The sequence below is a fragment of the Chaetura pelagica genome, unplaced genomic scaffold (assembly GCF_000747805.2).
Source record: "Chaetura pelagica isolate M959 unplaced genomic scaffold, ChaPel_1.0 scaffold305, whole genome shotgun sequence".
In the NCBI taxonomy this organism is placed as follows: Eukaryota; Metazoa; Chordata; class Aves; order Apodiformes; family Apodidae; genus Chaetura; species Chaetura pelagica.
Window position 1 is genome coordinate 126,735 of NW_009953512.1, and position 21,034 is coordinate 147,768.

The window sequence follows — 21,034 nt, forward strand, 5'->3', positions numbered from 1 at the left end:
GCCGTGGATTCTATGGGCTCAGCAGCTCTGTGGCTGCCTGTGCTCAGTTTCTGCTCTGGGCAGACCCAGCTGTGACACTCAGCACAGGGCTGTGATGGGACACATTTAGCAGAGCTGGTGGGAAGGGGCTCAGTGCTGGGCTGAAGCCTGGGGAGAGGATCTCTAAATCCCAATCAAAGTGTGTGTTCTTTCTCCCCACAGCCAGCTGTCCACCACATCCCAGGATTTGAGGTAATGCCTTTCTCCTCTTTGCAGCTCCTCAGCCCAGACTTGGCCACAAAGATGCTGGGAGGGCTGGAGCAGCTCTGGAGCCAGGCTGGGAGAGTTGGGGTGTTCAGCCTGGAGAAGAGAAGGCTCCAGGGAGAGCTGAGAGCACCTTCCAGTGCCTGAAGGGGCTCCAGGAAAGCTGGGGAGGGGCTTGGGACAAGGGCAGGGAGGGATGGGAGCAGGGGGAAGGGTTTCCAGCTGGCAGAGGGAGCTGGAGCTGAGATGGGAGGGAGAAATTCTGGGCTGTGAGGGTGGGGAGAGCCTGGGCCAGGTTGCCCAGGGAAGCTGTGGCTGCCCCATCCCTGGGGGTGTTGAAGGGCAGGTTGGATGGGGCTTGGAGCAGCCTGGGCTGCTGGGAGGTGTCCCTGCCCATGCAGGGAGGTTGAAACTAGATGATCCAGCCCAAGTCATTCTATGATTTTAGGATGCAGGAATCCCCATGAAGAGATGCCAGTTTCCTCGTGCAGAGCTGCAGCAAGTGGCTCAGCTCACATGAAATCCATGAGACAGGGCAAACGTCCCCCATTCCAGATACAATCCCCCAGACACAGGTCTCCAGCACACTCTGACCTTCCTGCCTGGGATCACTGCAGCATTCCCACCATGAAGGGCTGGACTTCCCAGCTGCTCCAGCATTTTCCCCCCCTGCAGCCTGGCTGAGCCAAGGCAGCAGCTGATGCTGGGTTTGAGCTGTTGGTTGGTTGCCTGTCCTGGTTCCTTCCCCAGCCTCGGGCCTGGGGCTGTGCAGGAACTGGGAAAGCACCTTTTTCTACAATTCAAAGGCACAGGAGGGTTTTGGGGATGAGTGTTGCTCTAACTCTGAACTTCCCTTCTCTTTTCCAAACAGAATGAACTGTCCTCCAGCCTGGATGAGGTGAGTCTGTAAGACTTAGTTGTCTTTTTGTCTTGGGTGTTGTTAGATTTGTGCCTCCAGGTGCAGCCACTTCCTTTCAGAGTCCAGTCCATAGGATCAAGTGTTTAGTGGTCACCAGCAGGAGGTGGTTGATGGGCTCCATGCTTAACCCACCACGTGTTCCCAATGTCAGGTTATATTGAACCTCTGTGGGATGTGTGTGCATGAGTGTCTGGTGGTGCCCAACCCTTCAAATGATGCCTGTAGGAGCCTAAATGCTGGGCTGACCTTTGGTTGAACCTCTGCTGGGATCCCAACTGAAATGTCTGCAGCTTTTCATGGGAGGGTTTGCCATGAACTGGGGCACGTGCTGAACTGTTCCAGTTGCTTGGAATGACATAGACTCCCCAGGATCTCAAGCTGCTGCTTGGGCAACCTGTCAAAGCTGCTGCCCAGGTCTTGTGGGTCCTCCAGAGAAGATCCCCAGCTGAACCAAGTGCTGCCCAGGTCTTGTAACAACAAAGCAGGGAGCTCTGCAAGGGATGTCTCTGTTTGAGTGTTGTGGTGGCCCTAGGAGCCAGTTAACCCCAAAGTCCTGGAGATGAGCTAAGAGGGAGCTGGGGCAGGGAAGGAGCCTGGCCATGTTTCCATGACAGGTTGGATGGGACAAGCACGTTTTGGAAGATGGGTTTCTTCCACCCAAGCAGCCTTTCCTGATGGTCTGGGGCTCATCTTGGTGCTCCGTGTGGGCTGAGATGGATGACCTGAAACATAACCATCTGCTCTTTCTCCTCCATTTCTTGCCACTGCCATGGATGGGGCTCCAAGCTCTGCACCCCTGCCTTGTTCTACGAGGGCCTCCTCCAATGGGTACCTTTCATACTCAAACACCCAACCCTCCTCTCTTCCTCTGCTGCTGCTCAGAAACCAAGCAAAATCACAACAGAGACTCTCAGAGACCCCAGCTCCTTCAGACATGGCTTGGCCTGACCCACCTGCCCCCCAGGAAACCCATCAAGAACAAGGCACTGAGGCTGCATCCAGAGGAGTGATGCCAGCCTGAGGTCTCCAGTGCCCTGAGCCTCGTGGAGAATCAGGCTCATAGATGCATCATTCAGGCCCATGATGGATCTGAATGATCTGGTGGGCACCAGGCTTCCTTCCACTGCATCTTGTGCCAATGGGAGGAGCCTTTGGCACTGGGATTTGAGTCCCCCCCCTTGAATCAACATGGCCCAGTTGTGTGCTTAAAATGGGAGACGTTGCCAGCCACTGTTCTGACTGGTCTGAGCTGTGTTGACCTTCACCCATCTCTCTTCCAACCCTGTATCAAAGTCAGGGTTGGACTAGATGATCTCCTTTCACCCTGAGTCCCTCTGGCTTGTCTCCTTCAAACCATCCCACCTGCAGACCCCATGGGCCTTTTCATGGATGTCTTCTCCATCCCCCTGGCTGTGTCTGGGCTGAGAGCTGTGTCTGGGAATTCTCACTTCCCCCCTTAACTCTCCCTGCTCCTGCCTCACCCCCATGTCTCACTGCTCATTTCTGTCCCACCTGGGGGAACATTTAATGCTCCTTCATTCGGTGGAGACCCAGGAGAATGACTACAAAAGAGCCAGGAGAGCAGCAGGGCTTGAGAAGGAGTTAGAAAAGGCTACAGCTTAGCTGAAGATGCCACAGTGTTAGGAGCCAAGTGTGCACTGTTGGCCTGCAAAGCTGCTGTTGAACCTGGGGAAGCTAATGAGGAACAGGCAGGAGGTTCTCCAAGGCTTTCCCCTTCTCCCATACAGATTTGCCAGGGCACAGCTGGATTGCAATGACCTCTGGCCCCCAGTGGTGATAAGGAAATGCAACATGTACTGTTTGCATCAGTGAAGACTGAGGTGCCCTCTTAGGGTAAAAAAACTCCCTTTTTGGGATGAGTCTGAGCATCCATCTCACAGGGTGTGTGGAGGGAGCCTGGGGGGCTGGAGGTGGGCTGGGGCACTTCTGCATCTCCCTTATGCAACTGAAGTTGCATTTCAGCACATTTAAAGCTAGAAACCAACATTTTTCACTCTATCTACATGGACAGACTGAGGCTCCTGGGGACATGGGCCAGTGGTGGCCTTGGCAGTTACTGGTTACTGCTTGGACTTGGTGATCTTAAGGGTCTTTTCCAACCAAAACAATTCTGTGTTTCTCAGATTCTTCTTGATTCAGTCCATGCTTAGGTATCTTGGAGGGCTCTGGGTGCTGTGGGTCCCAAACAAAAGCTGGGGGTGGCTCTTTAAGGGCCATTTGGTCTGTTCCTCTACCCCGGGGAAGGATCAGCTCATGTTGAGGGGGCAATGTCTTCACAGCCTGGGGAAGCAGGTGGGTCACCAGAAGTGCTGAGCACCTGAGCAATGCTGGGGATGCTCTGCACCTCTCCCTGCTCCTTGGCACTCACCTCCCAGATAACCTTCCCTTGCCCTGCTTCCCTTTTCCTAACCATTCCTGGGAGCACGTGGAGCACGGGAGGTGGTGCCTGCCCTGGGTAGGAACTCAGACATCTGCCCCAGAATGGACTATCAGAAAGTCTTCAGCTGACAGGCAGCTTGATGCAGCTGCCACCAGCACCTGCCAGTGCCAACACAAGCCCAGCACCTGGTGTATCCAAGGTGCCCCTGGGAAAATCCCCTTCATGGGGCTTGTGCAAACCTGGAGCTGCAACACACACGTGGTTTCATGCAGTAACAGCCCAGCCTGCAAGGAACACCAGGCTCCTGAAGGGGTTCCAGCTGCCCTTGGCTGAGGGTTGCTGCATCTTGAGAGGTTTTGTTTCATTCCTGCCTTTTTGTGGCTCTGGACTCCAAGAGGAGGGTCAAGAAGAACCTGAACCCTGGGCAGGCCCAGAGCCCCTCCTGTCTGAGGGCTCAGGGGTGTCTGGCTCCCTGCTTCACTCCTCCATCCAGGCAGATTTTTAATCCCTCCCTTGCCCTCTAGGTTGGGTCTTGCCCTGTGTGACCTGCTCTGCTGTGTACCCAGGGAGCACAGATGGCTTCCCCTGAGCCCTGTGCTGTGGCCACAGCCTGGCAGCTCCCAGCTGTGCTTTGTAGGGATGTGGGATGGACAGCAGCCCCTTCCTGCATCCAGAGGTGATGCTGCCCCTCCATCCCAGGGAAGGGGCAGCAGGTCCCACGTCCTCCCTCCACCCAGCTCCATCAGGTCTGTTTCACTGATTAACCCTGTGCTGCAGCTTCCCCCCCTCTCCTCACCCTCCTGCTGAGCTGCCTCCCCGAGGTTCTGCCCTTCCATCCCCTCCTTCCCTCCACCAGGCTGCAGGAAGGAGGGCAGATCCCTCTTGGCTCCCTTGAGAAGGCTCAGGGAATCACCTGCTTGATGAACAGGAAGCATCTGCAAGCACATTGACCTCCAGCTCTCACCTCCTCCCCTCCAGGTGTCCTGGACTTGTGGGGGGAGACGAGTTTTGCAGAGAGGGGACTTGGTGAAGGACACAGCCTGGGGAGGGGGAGGTGGGGTTGGTGGGGTTGCTGTCCCCTCCTGGCATGGCCTGACGTGCCCCTGGTGTCTCTGCTCCCCACAGGCTGCAGACTCTGACCTGCCCTACCCCCCACCCCAGCTGCAGCCCAACATCTACATGGTGCCCCAGGGGATCAAGCCTGTCCTGCAGCGCACGGCCATCGAGGTGGGTGCTGGGGGACCCCCCTGCAGGGCAGCACCTCTGACGTGTGTCCCTGCTGGGGGACGAGACCCAGAAATGGGATCTGAGCCAGACTCTGTGGGCACAGGGTCCTGGCACTGCCGGGACCTGGTTCTTCCCTTGGGCCCAACATCTACATGGTGCCCCAGGGGATCAAGCCTGTCCTGCAGCGCACGGCCATCGAGGTGGGTGCTGGGGGACCCCCCTGCAGGGCAGCACCTCTGACGTGTGTCCCTGCTGGGGGACGAGACCCAGAAATGGGATCTGAGCCAGACTCTGTGGGCACAGGGTCCTGGCACTGCCGGGACCTGGTTCTTCCCTTGGGTTGTCAGTCCAAACGTGTTGTCTTGCTGGGGAAACGAGTCCCACCGAGCAGTTGGGTCCTGGGGCAGAGCACAGCCCTGCCCCATGCTTGGTTTGTAGGACAGTCTGCCTCACACGTGGGGAACTTCGTGCCAATGTGGTGGTGTTGGTCCTAGGCTGGACTTGGTGATCTTACAGGTCTTTTCCAGCCTTGGTGATTCTGTGGGATACTTGCCCCAACCAGAGATACCCCATTAGCAGGGAGGCAGTTGTGGACCTGGTGTATTGATGCATGCAGAGAAGGGCTTGCTGAATGACCTGGCTTCTCCCAGCACCTGGTGTCCCACATGGTTGATTAATCTCTGCTTCTTGGTGGGCCAACCTTCAGGTTTACCTCCATTGCTGAGAAGCTCAGTGAGAGACCTGGAGGCAGACCTTTGGCTCACTCTCTGTCCCTCTCACCCTTCAGATCCTGGCCTGGGGGCTGAGGAACCTCAAGAGCTACCAGCTGGCCAGTGTCACCTCACCCAGCCTGCTGGTGGAGTGTGGGGGGCAGCTCGTGCAGTCCTGTGTCATCAAGAACGTCAAGAAGAACCCCAACTTTGACATCTGCGTGCTCTACATGGAAGCGGTGAGGACCTGCTCCCCAGCCTGCACTGGTGGGGTCAGGGCAGAGCTGGCTGGGCAGGACCTGCAGAGATGCCACCGAAAAAGCATCCCATGGTGAAGCCCTGCTCTGCCTTGGTTCCCTCTGGGGAGGTGAAGAGCAGCTGTGCTTTCTCTCTGCCCCGTGTGGTTACGTGTCCCCTCTCCCCGCAGCGCCTGCCCAAGGAGAGCCTGTACAGCCCTCCCATCATCATCAAGGTCATTGACAACAGGCCCTTTGGCAGGAGGCCCGTGGTGGGGCAGTGCACCATCCACGCCTTGGAGGGCTTCTACTGGGACCCCTACCGAGAGGAGGCAGAGGGACCCCAGGAGCACTCAGGTGGGTGCTGCCCCTGGGACCAGGCTGGCTGCCCACCCGTGCCCTGCTCCAGCAACCAGAGTCACCTGGGTTGGAAAAGAACCTAAAGATCATCAAGTCCAACCCTTCCCCCAGCCCTGCCCAGGCCCCACTGCCCCGTGTCCCTCAGCACCATCTCCAGGGCTTGGAAACCCCTCCAGGGATGGGGACTCCCCCCCTGCCCTGGGCAGCCTGGGCCAGGCCCTGACACCCCTTGCCAGGCAGGAATTGTTCCCCAGATCCAACCTCCACCTCCCCTGGCACAACTTGAGGCCATTCCCTCTTGTCCCATCCCTTGTTCCTGGGGAGCAGAGCCCGACCCCCCTGGCTCCAACCTCCTCTCAGCAGCTGCAGAGCCAGCAGGTCTCCCCTCAGCTCCTTTGACAACCCTTGCCAGGCAGGAATTGTTCCCCAGATCCAACCTCAACCTCCCCTGGCACAACTTGAGGCCATTCCCTCTTGTCCCATCCCTTGTTCCTGGGGAGCAGAGCCCAACACCTGCTCATGGAGGAGCTTTGGGTCACTCTCTGTCCTACATTTAGCTCAGCCCAGCTGTGGGTGAGATGCAAAAAGCCCAGAAGGTGCCAAGGAGGAGCTGAGCTCTGGGGTTGGTTGCTGAGATGGGCTGTCCCTTGGCCAAGCCTGCAGGAACACGAGCTTTGGCTGGTGTGAAGGTTCTGGGCAGGGCTGAGGTTGCTCCTGGAGCACGACCAAGGTGACTTGGCTTTGAGGCTTCTCCCACCTCCTCACCATGCTGGTGCCTGCTCTGGTTGCAGACGCCGTGAGCCTCACGCCCAGGGACGACGTCCTGATTGACATTGATGACAAAGAGCCTCTGATTCCTGTCCAGGTAGGAAGAACCCCCCGGGGGTGGGAAGATTTTGCTGCTTTGTGTGACACGGGAGAACTTGTGCAGGCACAGAGCTGTGCTGGAGACCAACGCAGGTCTCTGAGGTGGGGCCACCTGGTTTTAACCTTCCTTTGGCAGTTTCCACCTCTGTTTTCCCCCCTTCTCCTCCCCCCTCCACAAGGAGCAACCACAGATCCATGTTTCTCACCCAAACAGGAGGGGTCAGGTGTGCCTTGCTGGGAGGGAGGCACCAGGAGAGCAGAGCAGCCTCTCTCCAGGCCAGGCTCTGCCCTCCAGGGGCTCTTCCTCAAATGGGTGGTTTGGTCTGAGGCTGAAGAAGGTCTGCACACCCCCTGAGGGCCCTGCTGATCTGGCTTCTCTCTTGGAAGTGACAGTCACTGCCCCAAGGAGGTGACAGCCCTGAGGGACCCACCCCAGCACTGGGGAGGCTGAGCTGATGCTGGGACAGCTTGTCCAAGGCCACCCTGGAAGCAAAGGTTCCCTGAGGCTCAGTTGTCCTCACCACAACCACTGGTCCTGGTGACACTGGTCCTGTTGGTGCTTTGCATTTCTCTAGCCTTTGGGTTTCTTTGCCAGCAGATGTGTCCTCTTGGAGGCAGAGACCTGACGTGTGTGTGTGATGGACAAACCTAGAGGTGACCCTGGTTGCTGAGGAGCAGCTGGAAGTGTTGTCAGAGACATTTGGTGGAGCTTCTCATGGTGTCCCATTCCTTTTGGTGTGGTTAATGAGCTCTGGGCATTTCCTTCCTCCCTGTTCTGAGGGCTGTGGGTGCTGTGTGAAGGTAGAAGATGTTCCATAGGAGATCTGCCTCTCAGGGAGCCTCTGGCCTTGTCTCACTGCCCATAACAGCCAGATGAATTTAGATGAAATGTGATGCATTGATGCTTCTGCTCCTCATTCACCTCCTTGGTGGCACCTCAGTGTTTCTCTTTATGAGGGCTTCATGATCCACTGATCTGTGCCATCAAGTATTTGCAGTTGTGTCCCAGCCTGGACTCAGACTGGGGTCCCAGCATCAGGTTGTCCCATGGACATTCCAAGCTGGAGCTGCACCTCTCTCCTTGCTGCACCCTTAGCACTGAGGTGTTCACCTCAGGTGGGTGCCATGCAAGTCCTTCCCACACCTGAGCAGACATTGCTGAAGCAGGAGGACACTTTGCACCCCTGCAGCCTCTGCCTGGTTCCAGCCTTTTGGGCTTTGGGAGAAGGAAGAATTAAGATTTTGGCCAGTGCTTGGCAAAAGCTGAGGGTGCAGGACTCCAAAGTGTTGTGGTCTGGACTCCAGATGCCTCCCTAGGCCAAGCACTGATGAGATCCACATTGATGCTCTCAGGCAAGGCCACCCCATGGCCAAACAGGGACATGGGTTAGTGGTGGGCTTGGCAGTGGTGGGTTTATGGTTGGACTCGAAGACCTTAAGCATCTTTTCCAACCTCAGTGATTCTGCTGTTCCATGAAATGAGCTGGTCTTTTAGGTTCCCCACCAGCCAAGAGGTGGGACACTCACATCCTCAGCTCCCTGGGCTGCTGGCATCTTCTCCTCAGATGTTCAGAAGAGATTAGGAACTGGAGAGTGGAGTTTGAAAACGCTGGGCCAAGTGGACAAATGTTGAAAGGAAAAAGCAACTCCAGACAGCAAACCCCCCTGGGAAGCTCCTGCCCTTCCCTTCCTTGGCCATTTCAGGATCTGTCTGGATAATTTACCATTGTGCTTCATCCTGCATCAGGGGAGCAACTGGAGCATGTCTGTGAAAAACACACCCAAACCAGTCCTGGAATGGGAACCTTCACTTCTGCAAATCCAAAAAAAACCCCTTTTTCTGGCCCAGAAGGTGCTTGGGAGAAAAGCAAGGTCAGAGAATATCGTGGGCAGGTCCTGACCTCACCTCTGAGCAGCTCTGTGATGCTTGGGGAGCAGTGGCCCTTTGCTGCCCCAGGGGAGCTGGTGGCACCCAGCACCTCCACCAAGGTGGTGAGACCCTCTGCAGGGGCAGCTGTGGGTGGGATGGGTCCTCAGGAAGGGCTCAAAGCACCCAGGGAAGGGTTTGCTGCTGCTGCAGTGGTGGGCACAGGCCTCATCCAAGGGCTGGGGGCATCTATGAAGGACAGGAAGATGCCAGAGACCAGGAGGGCTTTGCTTTATCCACGGGCTGAGACCCCCAGCAGAGGGATTTTCTGCTCCCTCTTGACCCACAGCCACAGATGGGGCAGCAATGGGGGGAACTGGTTTTGCAGCTGCATCTCCAGACAGCTGCAAGGACACAATATCTTATTTTTTTAAGAGAAAAATCCACCCACCTCTGGGGTTGCTTTGACTGAATTTTTTTATCCCCCTCCTCCCCCCATATTCTCCAATCTACAGTTTCAACTCTCCTCCTTTCTTGGTTTTTGGGTCCGTTTTCAGCAGAAATGCTGCAGTGGAGCAGAAGGACAGCCTGCAGCACCTGGGATGGGCAGGATTCCTTGGAGAGAGGGTCAGGAGGTGGCACCAGTTGCTCTGCCAGTGGTGCCCTTGGCAGCAGGAGCCAGGGTGTGTGTCACTGTGTGGCTCCAGAGCCTCCCTCTCTCCTTGCCAAGCCTGCCTGTGGTCCCTTCTCTGGTGGGTGACTGGAACAGAGGGTGGCTTTGTTGCCCTCATCTGAAGCAGAGAAAACCACCAGACAGTGAAGCCCCCTCTGCTCTGAGGCTGCTCTCTGTGTTGTCCATCGTGTCCAAGCAGGGGGAGAAGTTCAGCCCCAGGTCTATTTAAAACAAGTCTCTGTGCACACGAGCTGCAAACATCAGGGTGACTGAAGGCAAAGGGGAAAAAAAAGCTCCTAAAACTCACAGAAGAAGCAGTTTTTCTGTGGCAAGGTCTCCTGGGCTGAGCCCTTCCAGGTTGCTTCTCAGGGGGTGAGCACAGAGAGGGGCTTTGCAAGGGCTGAGTGGGGAGGACCCACCGTGGGGTGTCTGGGCTGAGCTGGGTGTGGATCTGCCCCTGTTCCTGCCTGCTCTGCCCCCGTGGCCTCCCCTTCCTCTCCCTGCCCTTCCTGGGGGTCCTCATCCCCATGGCAGGCAGAGCAGGAAGGACAACCAGGAGGTCCACCTGAAGTTTCAAGGGATGAGCAGACATTCCTTTCTTCTGATCAAATAGTCCTGGGGGAGCCTTTCCCCCAGGAAGCAGCTGTAAATCCAGGGGGTTGGCTTTGCCCAAGGTCTGATGCATGTCTGGTTTGATGGACCTAGGGGAAGCCTGATGCTCCAAACCAACTATTTTCTGGTGAGAACATCTCATTTCTCCCCCTCCCCTTCCTGAAGGAACCACATTTTGCCAGACTGAAGCAGGGCTGCCTGATGGCAGCAGCTCTGGGTTTGCCAAGAGCAAGGTGCTCTCATGCTTGGTGGGTTTTTTGGTACCAGCCCTTGCTCCTGAGCCCTCCTAACCCCTCTGTGTTAAAAACACCCAGGTCAGAGTCCTCTTTGGCTCCTGTGATGAAGGTGGCTTCTGCCTTTGCAAGCCCTCCATGTCCATGGGAGGAGACACTGTCCTGTGCTGAGAAATATCAACAGCTTTTCTGCCATGTGGGTTTTCCCCCTTTTTTCCCTCTTTAATAGCCCATCTGTTCTCTGCAACCATTCCAACCCTGTCCCACTGGATGAACATCCATGCAAACCCAAACCCCACCCAGGAGACCATGTCTGAGGAGCCCTCAGCTTCCTGAGCCAGGAGGTGGGGGAAGGAAGGCTGCAGCATCTGGGTCCACCCTGAATTGTGCTTTTGCTGATGTCTGTTAAACCCTGGTTCTCTAACCCCATTGCTAACCAATCATTTTAATTTGTAGCTTGCAGAGGGCCTGACCAGCTCAGCACTAATTAACATCCCAGCTCCCTGGGTCCAGCCTCATGTATGTATTGCCCCATTTCTAACTTCCTTGCTTGATGGATGAGTTCTAGGAATGGTCCATGTGTGTCCATGGAAACCCTGCTGGAAACTGAGGCTTTGCTTTCTGGGAAAGATGCCCTTGGTGCCCTAGAGCATGGGGGTGTCCTGGTGCCACAGGGGTGTCCATCCCAGCAACCCTGCCCCTTCCTGCCAAAGGAAACTGAGGTTGGTCTCCGGGAGGCAGGATGAGGAATTTCCTCCCTCTGGTCCTCGTGGTGCTGGCAGTTTGTATGTGCTCGAGGTCAGATGCCTTCCCAACAGCCTCTGGCTTCTCTGCCTGCTCCAGCAGAGCCTGGTAGCTCCGTGGGGATGGTGTGTCCTGGGTGGATGCAGTGGCTTGGCTGAGGACTTGGTGGGAGCCCTGTGCTCCTCCGTGTTCCAGCTCAGGGACTGTGACAAGTCCTGGGCATTGTGTTGGTTAAGTTGAGCTAAGGAGTTGTTGGCTTTCCATGAGAGCCAGGTTTCACCCCAAGGAAGGTTTCTTCTCATCAGCAGGGCTTTGCACAACCCTGGTTCTTGCAGTTGTGCAGTGCCTGGAGCCCTGGATGTTTGGGGATAGGGGAGATCATGGAACCTTAGAATGGCTTTGGTTGGAAGGGACCTTTACAAGTCATCCAGTTCTGACTCCCAGGGAAGGTGGAAATGCCAGGGAGCACCTCAGCAGTGACAGATAGAATCACAGAATGGTGTAGGTTGGAGGGGACCTTAAAGATCATCAGGTTCCAACCCCCCTGCATGGGCAGGGACACCTCCCAGCAGCCCAGGCTGCTCCAAGCCCCATCCAACCTGCCCTTCAACACCCCCAGGGATGGGGCAGCCACAGCTTCCCTGGGCAACCTGGGCCAGGCTCTCCCCACCCTCACAGCACAGAATTTCTCCCTCCCATCTCAGCTCCAGCTCCCTCTGCCAGCTGGAAACCCTTCCCCCTGCTCCCATCCCTCCCTGCCCTTGTCCCAACCCCCTCCCCAGCTTTTCCAGGCCCTGGAAGCTGCTCTAAGGTCTCCCTGGAGCCTTCTCTTCTCCAGGAAAAGTGTCTCCCACTGCCTTTGTGCATTTCTGATGACAAAATCAGGCATTTGGGATGTTCCCAGGTTGGTGTGAAGGGCAGTGAAGCTGCTGTGCTTTCACAGGGCCAACACTCCAGAGGAGCACTTCTGTGCCATGCCCCAAATTCATCCCTAACAGACCTGGGACTCTTCAACCCTCTTAAGATCCCTCTTGGTACCAGCCCATGAGTTACAGGACACGGGCTGTTCCTGCCAAGACCTGCACAAGTTCTTCTCACATGTTTTAGGCCAGAATGAATTTGTTGCTCTTCACTCTTTCACTTCATTAAGCAGTGACTCCTTCCCACAACCCGTGCCAGGAGCTGTGTCCATGCACTTCAGCCCTGGGCTGGAAACCACCAGTGAGTCAGCCCAGACCTTTGGAAGAAGGTCAGCTCAGAGGTGTTGCTTATCCTGTGTCTTTGGGAGGAATAGTTGCCCTTTGAGGTCTGACTATGTGGTGGAAGGGAAGATAAACTGGGCTTTCATTCACTGAAAACAGATTTAATTCAAGCAAGCAGAGCACAGAAGAAAGGGGCTGCAGCTTCGTGGCAGCTGTAGCTTTTGCATGCAGAAGCCCCTGATAGACACCTTGCCAGGTGGGCAGGGAGGCCACCAGCATCCTGGCTGGTGTCAGCAGGGTGGGCAGCAGCAGCAGGGCAGGGATCGTGTCCCTGTGCTGGGCACTGGGGAGGGGGCACCTCGAGTCCTGGGGGCAGGGCTGGGCCCCTCAGGACAGGAAGGACATGGAGGGGCTGGAGCGTGTCCAGGGAAGGGCAGGGGAGCTGGGGAAGGGGCTGGAGCACAAGGGTGAGCAGGAGCAGCTGAGGGAGCTGGGGGTGTCCAGCCTGGAGCAAAGGAGCTGAGGGGAGACCTGCTGGCTCTGCAGCTGCTGAGAGGAGGTTGGAGCCAGGGGGGTCGGGCTCTGCTCCCCAGGAACAAGCCCTGGGACGAGAGGGAACGGCCTCAAGTTGTGCCAGGGGAGGTTGAGGTTGGATCTGGGGAACAATTCCTGCCTGGCAAGGGGTGTCAGGGCCTGGCCCAGGCTGCCCAGGGCAGGGGGGGAGTCCCCATCCCTGGAGGGGTTTCCAAGCCCTGGAGATGGTGCTGAGGGACGTGGGTTTGCACTGGACTTGGTAGAGTTGGGTTATTGGTTGGTGGAATTGGATTATGGTTTGACTTGGTGATCTTTAAAGTCTTTTCTAACCAGAATGATTCTGGGAGCCTGTGATCTCCTTTCCACCAGCCTCACGTTGCTGCAGCAGCAGCAGGAGTCGGGTGGGTCTTGGGCATCTCCCAGGGCAGAGGAGCTCACCAGGAGCCCTCAGACACCTCTGGGCTATGGGACTGCAACGAGGAGCTTCTGTGCTGCCCTGAGAAGCACTTCAAGGTGCTTTCTATGCAGTTATTTGCACCATGATTTTGGCTTGCAAGGCTGTGGTTGCAAGAAGTACAAATAACCCATCAAATGACAAGTTAGCAAAGTGAACCCAGGCCAAGCAACAACAAAAGTCAGAAATCTGTAAACTATTTGGAATAATTGCTTCTTTGCTGTGTCTGCTGGTTCCAAATCAGAGCACATATTTTATGGCTTATGCTGTTACTGTGAGTTGGAAGAGCTGTTGGTGTTGGATGTCTCCTGCTGGCAGCAGCCTCCAAGCCCCTCTGCAGCCCAGCACTGCCCCTGCCATGTTCTTGCTGTCACTTTTTTTCTCCTGGTGTTCCCTGCATGCTTGAGGGAGGCCCTTGGCACTGCCCCAGGTGATGGGTGAAAGCTCTCCTGGACCAACCTTCATGGCCAGCTGGCTTTCCAGCAGGTGGGCTTGCAGAGGGAAGCATCTCCAAAATAGAAGCCATGGGCTGGAGGGAAAATGGTGGCAAGAAGGTGTGTGTGAGGCTGCCTTCAGGTGGGCTGGGCAGGATGGGGAAAAACCCAATGAAACCCAACAGTTGCATCCACTTCTGAGCAAAATTAACAGCAAAGTGGAAAAGGGGAATCAGCAGAAATAGATAATTTCTCTTTTGAACATCTGTCTGCTCACACCTTGAGGTGTGAACTTAAGGGAAGGACAAGCCAAGGCCTCTTGCAGCCTCCCTGGGTGGAGGTGTGTGGTTTGCTCCTGAGTGGTTTTGCTTCCTGCACGTGCTGCTCAGGGCTTGGGCAGGTCCCTGGGCCAGGTTGGAGGAACCAGGTTGAAGGAGCAGGTTAATCCAAGGGTAACCCAAAGGTGGGTCCCTCTTGCAAAGAGGTTGGAGTTCAAGGACGTGGGGAAGTTGTTAGCATGAAAAAGCCTTCCCCTCAGGAAGGTAGGTGGGTGTGAAGTCCCAAGCACAGTTGGTGACACCTCCACCCCAGTGCCTTGGGCAGGACATGACCTCCTAGCAGGGAAAACCTGTCTTTTCCCTGCCTCCCAGGCACTTCTGCACTGGCTCCTGCTCTGCATCTGTAGGTGCTGGAGCCCCTTGGGCAGCAGGAGCCTCCCTGGGGTGGGGGGAGCTGCCACCTTGCTTGGGTGGCTGGGGGGGCTGAGCTGCAACCATTGCATTGCAGCAGCACCTGGAGGATGCAGCAGTGAGCAGCTTGGTTTGCTGACCCCTGGCACAGGGAGGCAGAAGCAGCAGAGGGATTTAGGACGTGGTTGGAAAACCCCAAGGAGCTCACCTGTGGTGTTTGGAGAAGTTTGTGTCCTCTCCAGCTGTTTGCCATGGCCTCTCCACTGGGATGTCCTGCACCCAGGGCTGGGCTGGGCTAGTTGAGCTGGAGAATGAGCTGAGCTGGCCAGGCTGGTGCTGCTGCCAGGCTCCCCAAGGCTGGGGTGCAAGGTGCCATCCCTTGCAAGAGCCTGGTAACCAACAGCTGGGGAGCTGCAGCTGGGGGTGTCCAGGCTGGTTCTAGAGGGAACATCTCATCCCATCTGCAGAGCTTCCCCATGGCAGGAAATCTGCCTCCCAGATGTGAGGGGTGAGTACGTTGGAGGTGGAGGCAGCTTCTCTAAAAGTGGTGGGGTTTTTATTGCTGTAATTCTCTGTATTCCCAGGGGCAAGAGTGTGGGATCACTAGGAGAGCAACCTTAGGGATTAAGGCTTCAGTTGTGTCGTGCCCAGGGAAGCTGTGGCTGCCCCATCCCTGGCAGTGTTGAAGGGCAGGTTGGATGGGGCTTGGAGCAGCCTGGGCTGCTGGGAGGTGTCCCTGCCCATGCAGGGGGTTGGATCTAGATGATCTGCAAGGTCCCCTTCAACCCAAACCACTCTATGATTCCACACCTGCTCAGCTCTCCTGGACATTAACCTCTCTGTGCCTCAGTTTCCCCCAACTCTAAGGCGATGATGATAAGGACTAAGTTGCCCCAGAAGCCAAACATCTCCACTGCATGGTGACTTCTCAGGTTTCCACATCTCCTTTTCCTCCTGACCAAAATGGCCATTTCCAGGTATTTTGTGAAAACTGGGTTGTGCTGGCTGAGCCCAGACTCCTGCTGGCCCCACCTGGGAAAGCAGCCACTGGGATGGGGCTGCAGTTGCAGGAAACCTCTGGCTCAGCCTCCCTGGTAAAAATGAGGTTAAAACCAATGCATTCCTTCCCTGGGGTGAAACTAAATCAGCTGGAAAACATCCTGAGAGCTGCTGGGATGACACAGGTGTGAGTTTTGGGGTCTAGGAGAAGGAGGAATTTCAAGACCCTCAAGGTCAGTGAGTGCAGCCCTGGGTAAAAATCCCACCTGGAGATCAGGCACAGCTTAAATCTCCTTCCTGATAATCTGAAGGTGACAAATGGTGGCTGCTGGCTCTGCTCAGCCCAAGGCCTGATCCAGAATGCCCTGAAAGCTGTGGCTGAAGAACCTCATTGACTTCAGAGGGATCTACACACTTGAAGTGAAGCATGAGTCTGAGGACGGTCCAAGCCAGAACCCCAGAGATGTGAGAAGCTGCTGGTGAAATCCTGGTTTTAAAGGCATTTTAAAAACAAATCTGAATTTCTTCATTTTTGGAAATGCCTTGCTTTTGGCCAGAAGGCATTCACCTCTTCCAGGACTCAGCCCTGCTAGGGGCTCTCCTGCTGCTCTTTTCCTGGATGCTGATGGAGCAGCTGGAAAGTGGATGAAATGGTCCCGTTCAGGCTCTTGCCTGGTGAGATGATCCTGGCTCCTTTTCCATTGACCTTCCCACTGTAGCAGCAGAACCCAAAGCTGGGCACCCGGGAGCTTGAGAAGTCTTGACTTCATGTCAGGATGGACTGGGAAGGTGTTTGCAGCCCTGTCTCCAGTCTCAGGGCACTTGGGATGCAGTTGTCCAGGCTATGGTGGTCCCTGCTCTGTGGGAGTGGTGGTCAGGAGGGAGTGCATGGGGATGGGGGGACAACAAACCTCCTGACAAGCATGACAGCAGCTCCCACCTCTGGGCAGGTTCCCTCCAAGCTGAAATGTTGGGCTTCAGTCACTCAGGGTGGGATTTACCCACAAGTGATGCTGCCCGTGGGGTCCATGCAGAAGGTGGGGAGGCCCTGCAGGAGGCTTGAGGCCCCTCACCCACCTGCTCCAGGGCACAGACCCCGACTCTGAGGACCCTCCTGTGCCTGCCCAAGGTGAAACACTGGGGGGATCTGGGCTATGGCCTTGGTTGCTAAATGAATTCCCTGAATCCAGTCCCTCATGGGGTGGAGCTGCTGTGCTCCCTGGCTTTCCCATCTGCAGGCAGATGGATCCAGGTCCTTGGCTATTCACATTCCAGCTGCTCCCTTCCCTCTTTTTTTGATTTTTTTCCCCACTCTTCCCAATTTTTGATTATTATTATTATTTTTTTGGTAACTCCAGTAGCCACCAGCAAACAGCATCTGACCAAACTCTGTGCCTTGGGCCTGCAGAAGATGCTGTGGGGAAGTTGTCAGATTAGCTGCAGTGCTTTCCTTGTAACCCAGCCCTGGGGGAATGGCAGGAGAAAGCCCTGATGGTCACCCTGGAGCTTTTGTAAAACAGGGGAAGTGATGAAAGGCAATTTTATTTTTTTTATATTTTCTTTTTCAGCAACTGGGAGGCAGCAGAGGCCTCAGAGTTAATTTATGTCATGTTTCTATTAAGAACAGTGTCTATTCAAGGCAGCAATTTCAAGCCTGCACCGTTGGCTTCAAACACAAACCCAATAAACCTCTATTATGATTCCTCCATTAGGTCAGTGGGATGGAATTTTGTGGACTTCTAAAATAAGAGATCATTATTTTTTTTCAGGAATGTTTCATGAATCACAGGCAAAGCCCCTTCATCTCTGCTGCTAGAAATGGCAGAAATGGTGCCCTTCTAAAAACCTGCTGGGGCTGGCAGGGCAGGCAGCTCTGCCCTGGGAACAGCAGCCCTGGAGCTGCCAGGCACTTTGTGGGGCAGGTGGGGGAAATGCTCCTTGGAAAAGCTTCCTGTGGGTTGAGATTTGCCCACATCTTCATATAATCTCAGTGAGAAGAGAGTTTGTTTCTCCCTGAGATGGGGGGCAGCACTTCTTGTGCAGAGGAGATTTGTGCTTGTTGTGCTTTATCCATTTGCTCGTGTTGTTGGGGTGGGAGGTTGGGGAGGGGGTGGGATACAAACCAGAAAGGCAGTTCCCACCCCAGGAACCCCAGACCCTCCAGGCAAAGCTCCCCCCACCCCTGAATTTGAGGCTGTCAGGACCAAGTTAGCATGAGGGGTAATCTCATCCCCCGTGTGGCCTTGGGGAGACCCCACCCAGCTGGGCAAAAACCCTGCAAGGTCCTTCTTGTGGGGTAATGGATTGAAACTTGAAGAGGGGAGATTCAGGTTGGACATGAGGAGGAAATTCTGGGCTGTGAGAGTGGGGAGAGCCTGGCCCAGGTTGCCCAGGGAAGCTGTGGCTGCCCCATCCCTGGCAGTGTTGAAGGGCAGGTTGGATGGGGCTTGGAGCAGCCTGGGCTGGTGGGAGGTGTCCCTGCCCATGCAGGGGGGTTGGAACTGGATGATCTGCAAGATCCCCTCCAACCCAAACCAGTCTGGGATTCTTGTGAGCTTGTAAGCCTCATCCTCCCATGGAGAATCATCCTCTCTGCTGATAGGTGCAGACCTGTGGTGTTGCTGAGGCTGCAGCAGCTGGATGTGGGCTGGGAACATCCCAGTGGCCCCATGAAAGCAGGGAGTGAGGAGCTGCAGGGCGAGGTCACGGTACCTTCATCACCTCTGCAGGACACAGACCCCCCAGAGCCAGGCTGGGCTGTGGGGCTGGAAAAGTTCACCCTTGGCAGTTCTTGGAGATGCTGCTGTTCATGGCTGGGCTTTGCTGGGGTGTAACTTTGGTGTCCTTGCCTGCAGGAGGAAGAATTCATTGACTGGTGGAGCAAATTCTACGCGTCCACGGGAGAGAGGGAGAAGTGTGGCTGCTACTTAGAGAAGGGCTTTGACACCCTGAAGGTAAGTGGCCTTGGCTGGTGCTGGCTCGTTGGACCTGCTCTCTGTGGTGGGTTTTTCCACAAGTTCTGAACTTTTTTTTTGGACTGTTTAGGTTTTTTTTTCTTCCAGATTTAAAAAAACAAACAAAAAAAGGATTACTTTTGATGATTTTCCCAGAGAGCAGGTGCTTTTGTTTTCCAAAAGAACTACTTTGAATACTCACTTTTTCTTTGTACAGCCCTTTCTGGTAACTTTCTCCTTTGCAGCCTGCAAGAAATGGTTGCTTTTTGAAGTGGCAGAGGAGGTGGGGAACTGCCACCTGGAAAACTGCCTGGGAACAGCCAGGAAAAGCAGGGGGTGCTGAGGGAAGGGGCAGGTTTGGGTGCCCTGTTAGGAGAAGTGCAAATAATCAGCACAGAGACCCAAACAGGGCTAAAATGGAGAAGACCTTGCCTGGTCTTTCCCAGCAGGAAGGTCTCTTTGGCTGATAAAAAGCCCTCAGTGACACCTTGGCTTATTTGGGGTCTTCCATGGTGTGCTGGTGTTTATTGTAGGGTTGCCAAAGGTCTGCTCTGCATCGCCATCCTGGGGGCAACAGGGAGCTTGGGTCAAGTCTTGTCCCAGCTGGATGGGGACACTCTCCTGGTTCACCTCTGCAGTCTCTGCCCTCCAGCCCCATCTCTCCCTCCCCAGGTGTACGAGACGGAGCTGGAGAAGGTGGAGGACTTTGAGCAGCTCTCTGACTTCTGCCACACCTTCAAGCTGTACCGCGGGCGCTCGCAGGACTCGAGCGACGACCCCTCGGTCGTGGGGGAGTTCAAGGTGGGATGGTGTCCCTTTCTGCCAACACATGCTGCTGCTGGGATGGTCTTGCTGCTGAGTGGGGTGCTGACAATGGACCCTATTTTTGGGTAGGACGTGGGTGAGAATTGGGCCATAAGAGTGGACCAGTGAGTCCAGTCTGAACAACCTGCCTGTGCAGTCTGGCTGCTGAGACCCCAGCAGTGACCACCTTAGAAACTCACAGTTCCAGACTAGTTTGGGATGGAAGGGACCTTAAAGATCATCTCCTCCCATGGGCAAGGACACCTCCCAGCAGCCCAGGCTGCTCCAAGCCCCATCCAACCTGCCCTTCAACACTGCCAGGGATGGGGCAGCCACAGCTTCCCTGGGCAACCTGGGCCAGGCTCTCCCCACCCTCACAGCCCAGAATTCCTCCCTCCCATCTCAGCTCCAGCTCCCTCTGCCAGCTGGAAACCCTTCCCCCTGCTCCCATCCCTCCCTGCCCTTGTCCCAAGCCCCTCCCCAGCTTTCCTGGAGCCCCTTCAGGCACTGGAAGGTGCTCTCAGGTCTCCCTGGAGCCTTCTCTTCTCCAGGTGGAACACCCCAACTCTCCCAGCCTGGCTCCAGAGCAGAGCTGCTCCAGCCCAAGGATCATCTTCATGACCCTGATCATCTTCATGACCCTGATCACTCCTTGCATGCTTCAAGCCCTCTAGGTTGTTCCATCACCCTGGAGCAAAAACCCACTTTAAGGCAAAGCTGGCTGTGAGCAGTGGAGCAGCTTCTTCCTGCAGGGTGGTGCTGGGAGCCTGGGTGGGCACTGATGTTCTCCCCACCCTGGTGCTCAGAGCTCTCCCTTTGGAGGTGTCTGCCCCGAGTGATGCACCCTTTGCTCTTTTTGACCATCAACCTCTTTGCAAGACAAAGGGATTAATTTTTCTAAGTTTTGTTTGTTTGTTGTTTGTTTTAGGGTTTTTGTGTGTGGGTTTTGGGGTTTTTTGTGTTTGTTTGTTTGTTTTTCTTTCCCTTGCTGCTGTTACCCAGCACTCTCCTCCCCCAGACAACACCAGGGACTGTTTCCTGCCACTTCACTGGGAGGAAATCAGCCCCAGTGAATAAAACACTTGTCAGTTTTTGCTTTATCTCTCTCCTGCTCCCAACCCTCTCCCTGGAACCTGCAGCCTCACCCAGGAACTGTCCCTGCAGAGAAACTCTCAGCCTAAGCCTTGGTGAGGGTGATTGGCATTGGCCTCCAGGCTCCTTCACACCTCTCTGGTAGCCTGAAGGCCCAAAGGCAAGTGAAGCAGAAGAGGTGAAGGGTGTAGAGGCCAGAGGAGCTCAGTGCAGAGGTGTGAGAGAGTGTCCATCAGTGTTCATGCAAGGGATGAAGGGTCTGGGCAGCTGTCCACCCTGCTCCTGGCTCCCTTGACCATGAGGAGCCTGGCAGGACATGGTCTGGTCTAGCATCCTTGCAGTTTTAGATGCCCCATCCCTGGAAACACTCCAGGTCAGGTTGGACAGGGCTCTGAGCAACCTGGTCTAGCTGAAGATGTCCCTGCTCACTGCAGGGGGGGTGGGCAAGGTAGCCCTTAAAGGTGCCTCCCAACCCAAACCACACCATGGTTCTATGCAACCACCCAGGCGGTCGTTGGCAGCTTGTTCACCCAAGACCCATCTCCACCTGTGGGTCTGCAAGTGCAGCTGTGAACACATCTGTCCTTCCCAGGGTTCCTTCAAGATTTACCCCCTCCCAGACGACCCCCGCGTCCCGGCGCCGCCCCGGCAGTTCCACCAGCTCCCGGCCAGGGGACCCCAGGAGTGTCTCGTCAGGGTCTACATCATCCGGGCCTTCCACCTCCAACCCAAGGACCCCAATGGCAAGGTACCCTCCTGGGGGAGGATCTGTTGAACCCT

The 21,034-nt window shown here is 55.6% G+C and overlaps 1 protein-coding gene across 1 annotated transcript in view; it reads left to right on the forward strand.

Moving 5' to 3' along the window:
• The window catches only part of DYSF (dysferlin), a 109,488-nt gene that overhangs the window by 45,663 nt on the left and 42,791 nt on the right, over window positions 1-21,034 (forward strand). The window contains 8 exon segments of the mRNA XM_009999467.1: window positions 1,115-1,141; window positions 4,689-4,790; window positions 5,578-5,739; window positions 5,928-6,093; window positions 6,888-6,961; window positions 18,260-18,358; window positions 19,031-19,159; window positions 20,847-21,002. Coding sequence (XP_009997769.1) covers window positions 1,115-1,141; window positions 4,689-4,790; window positions 5,578-5,739; window positions 5,928-6,093; window positions 6,888-6,961; window positions 18,260-18,358; window positions 19,031-19,159; window positions 20,847-21,002 — 915 coding nt within the window.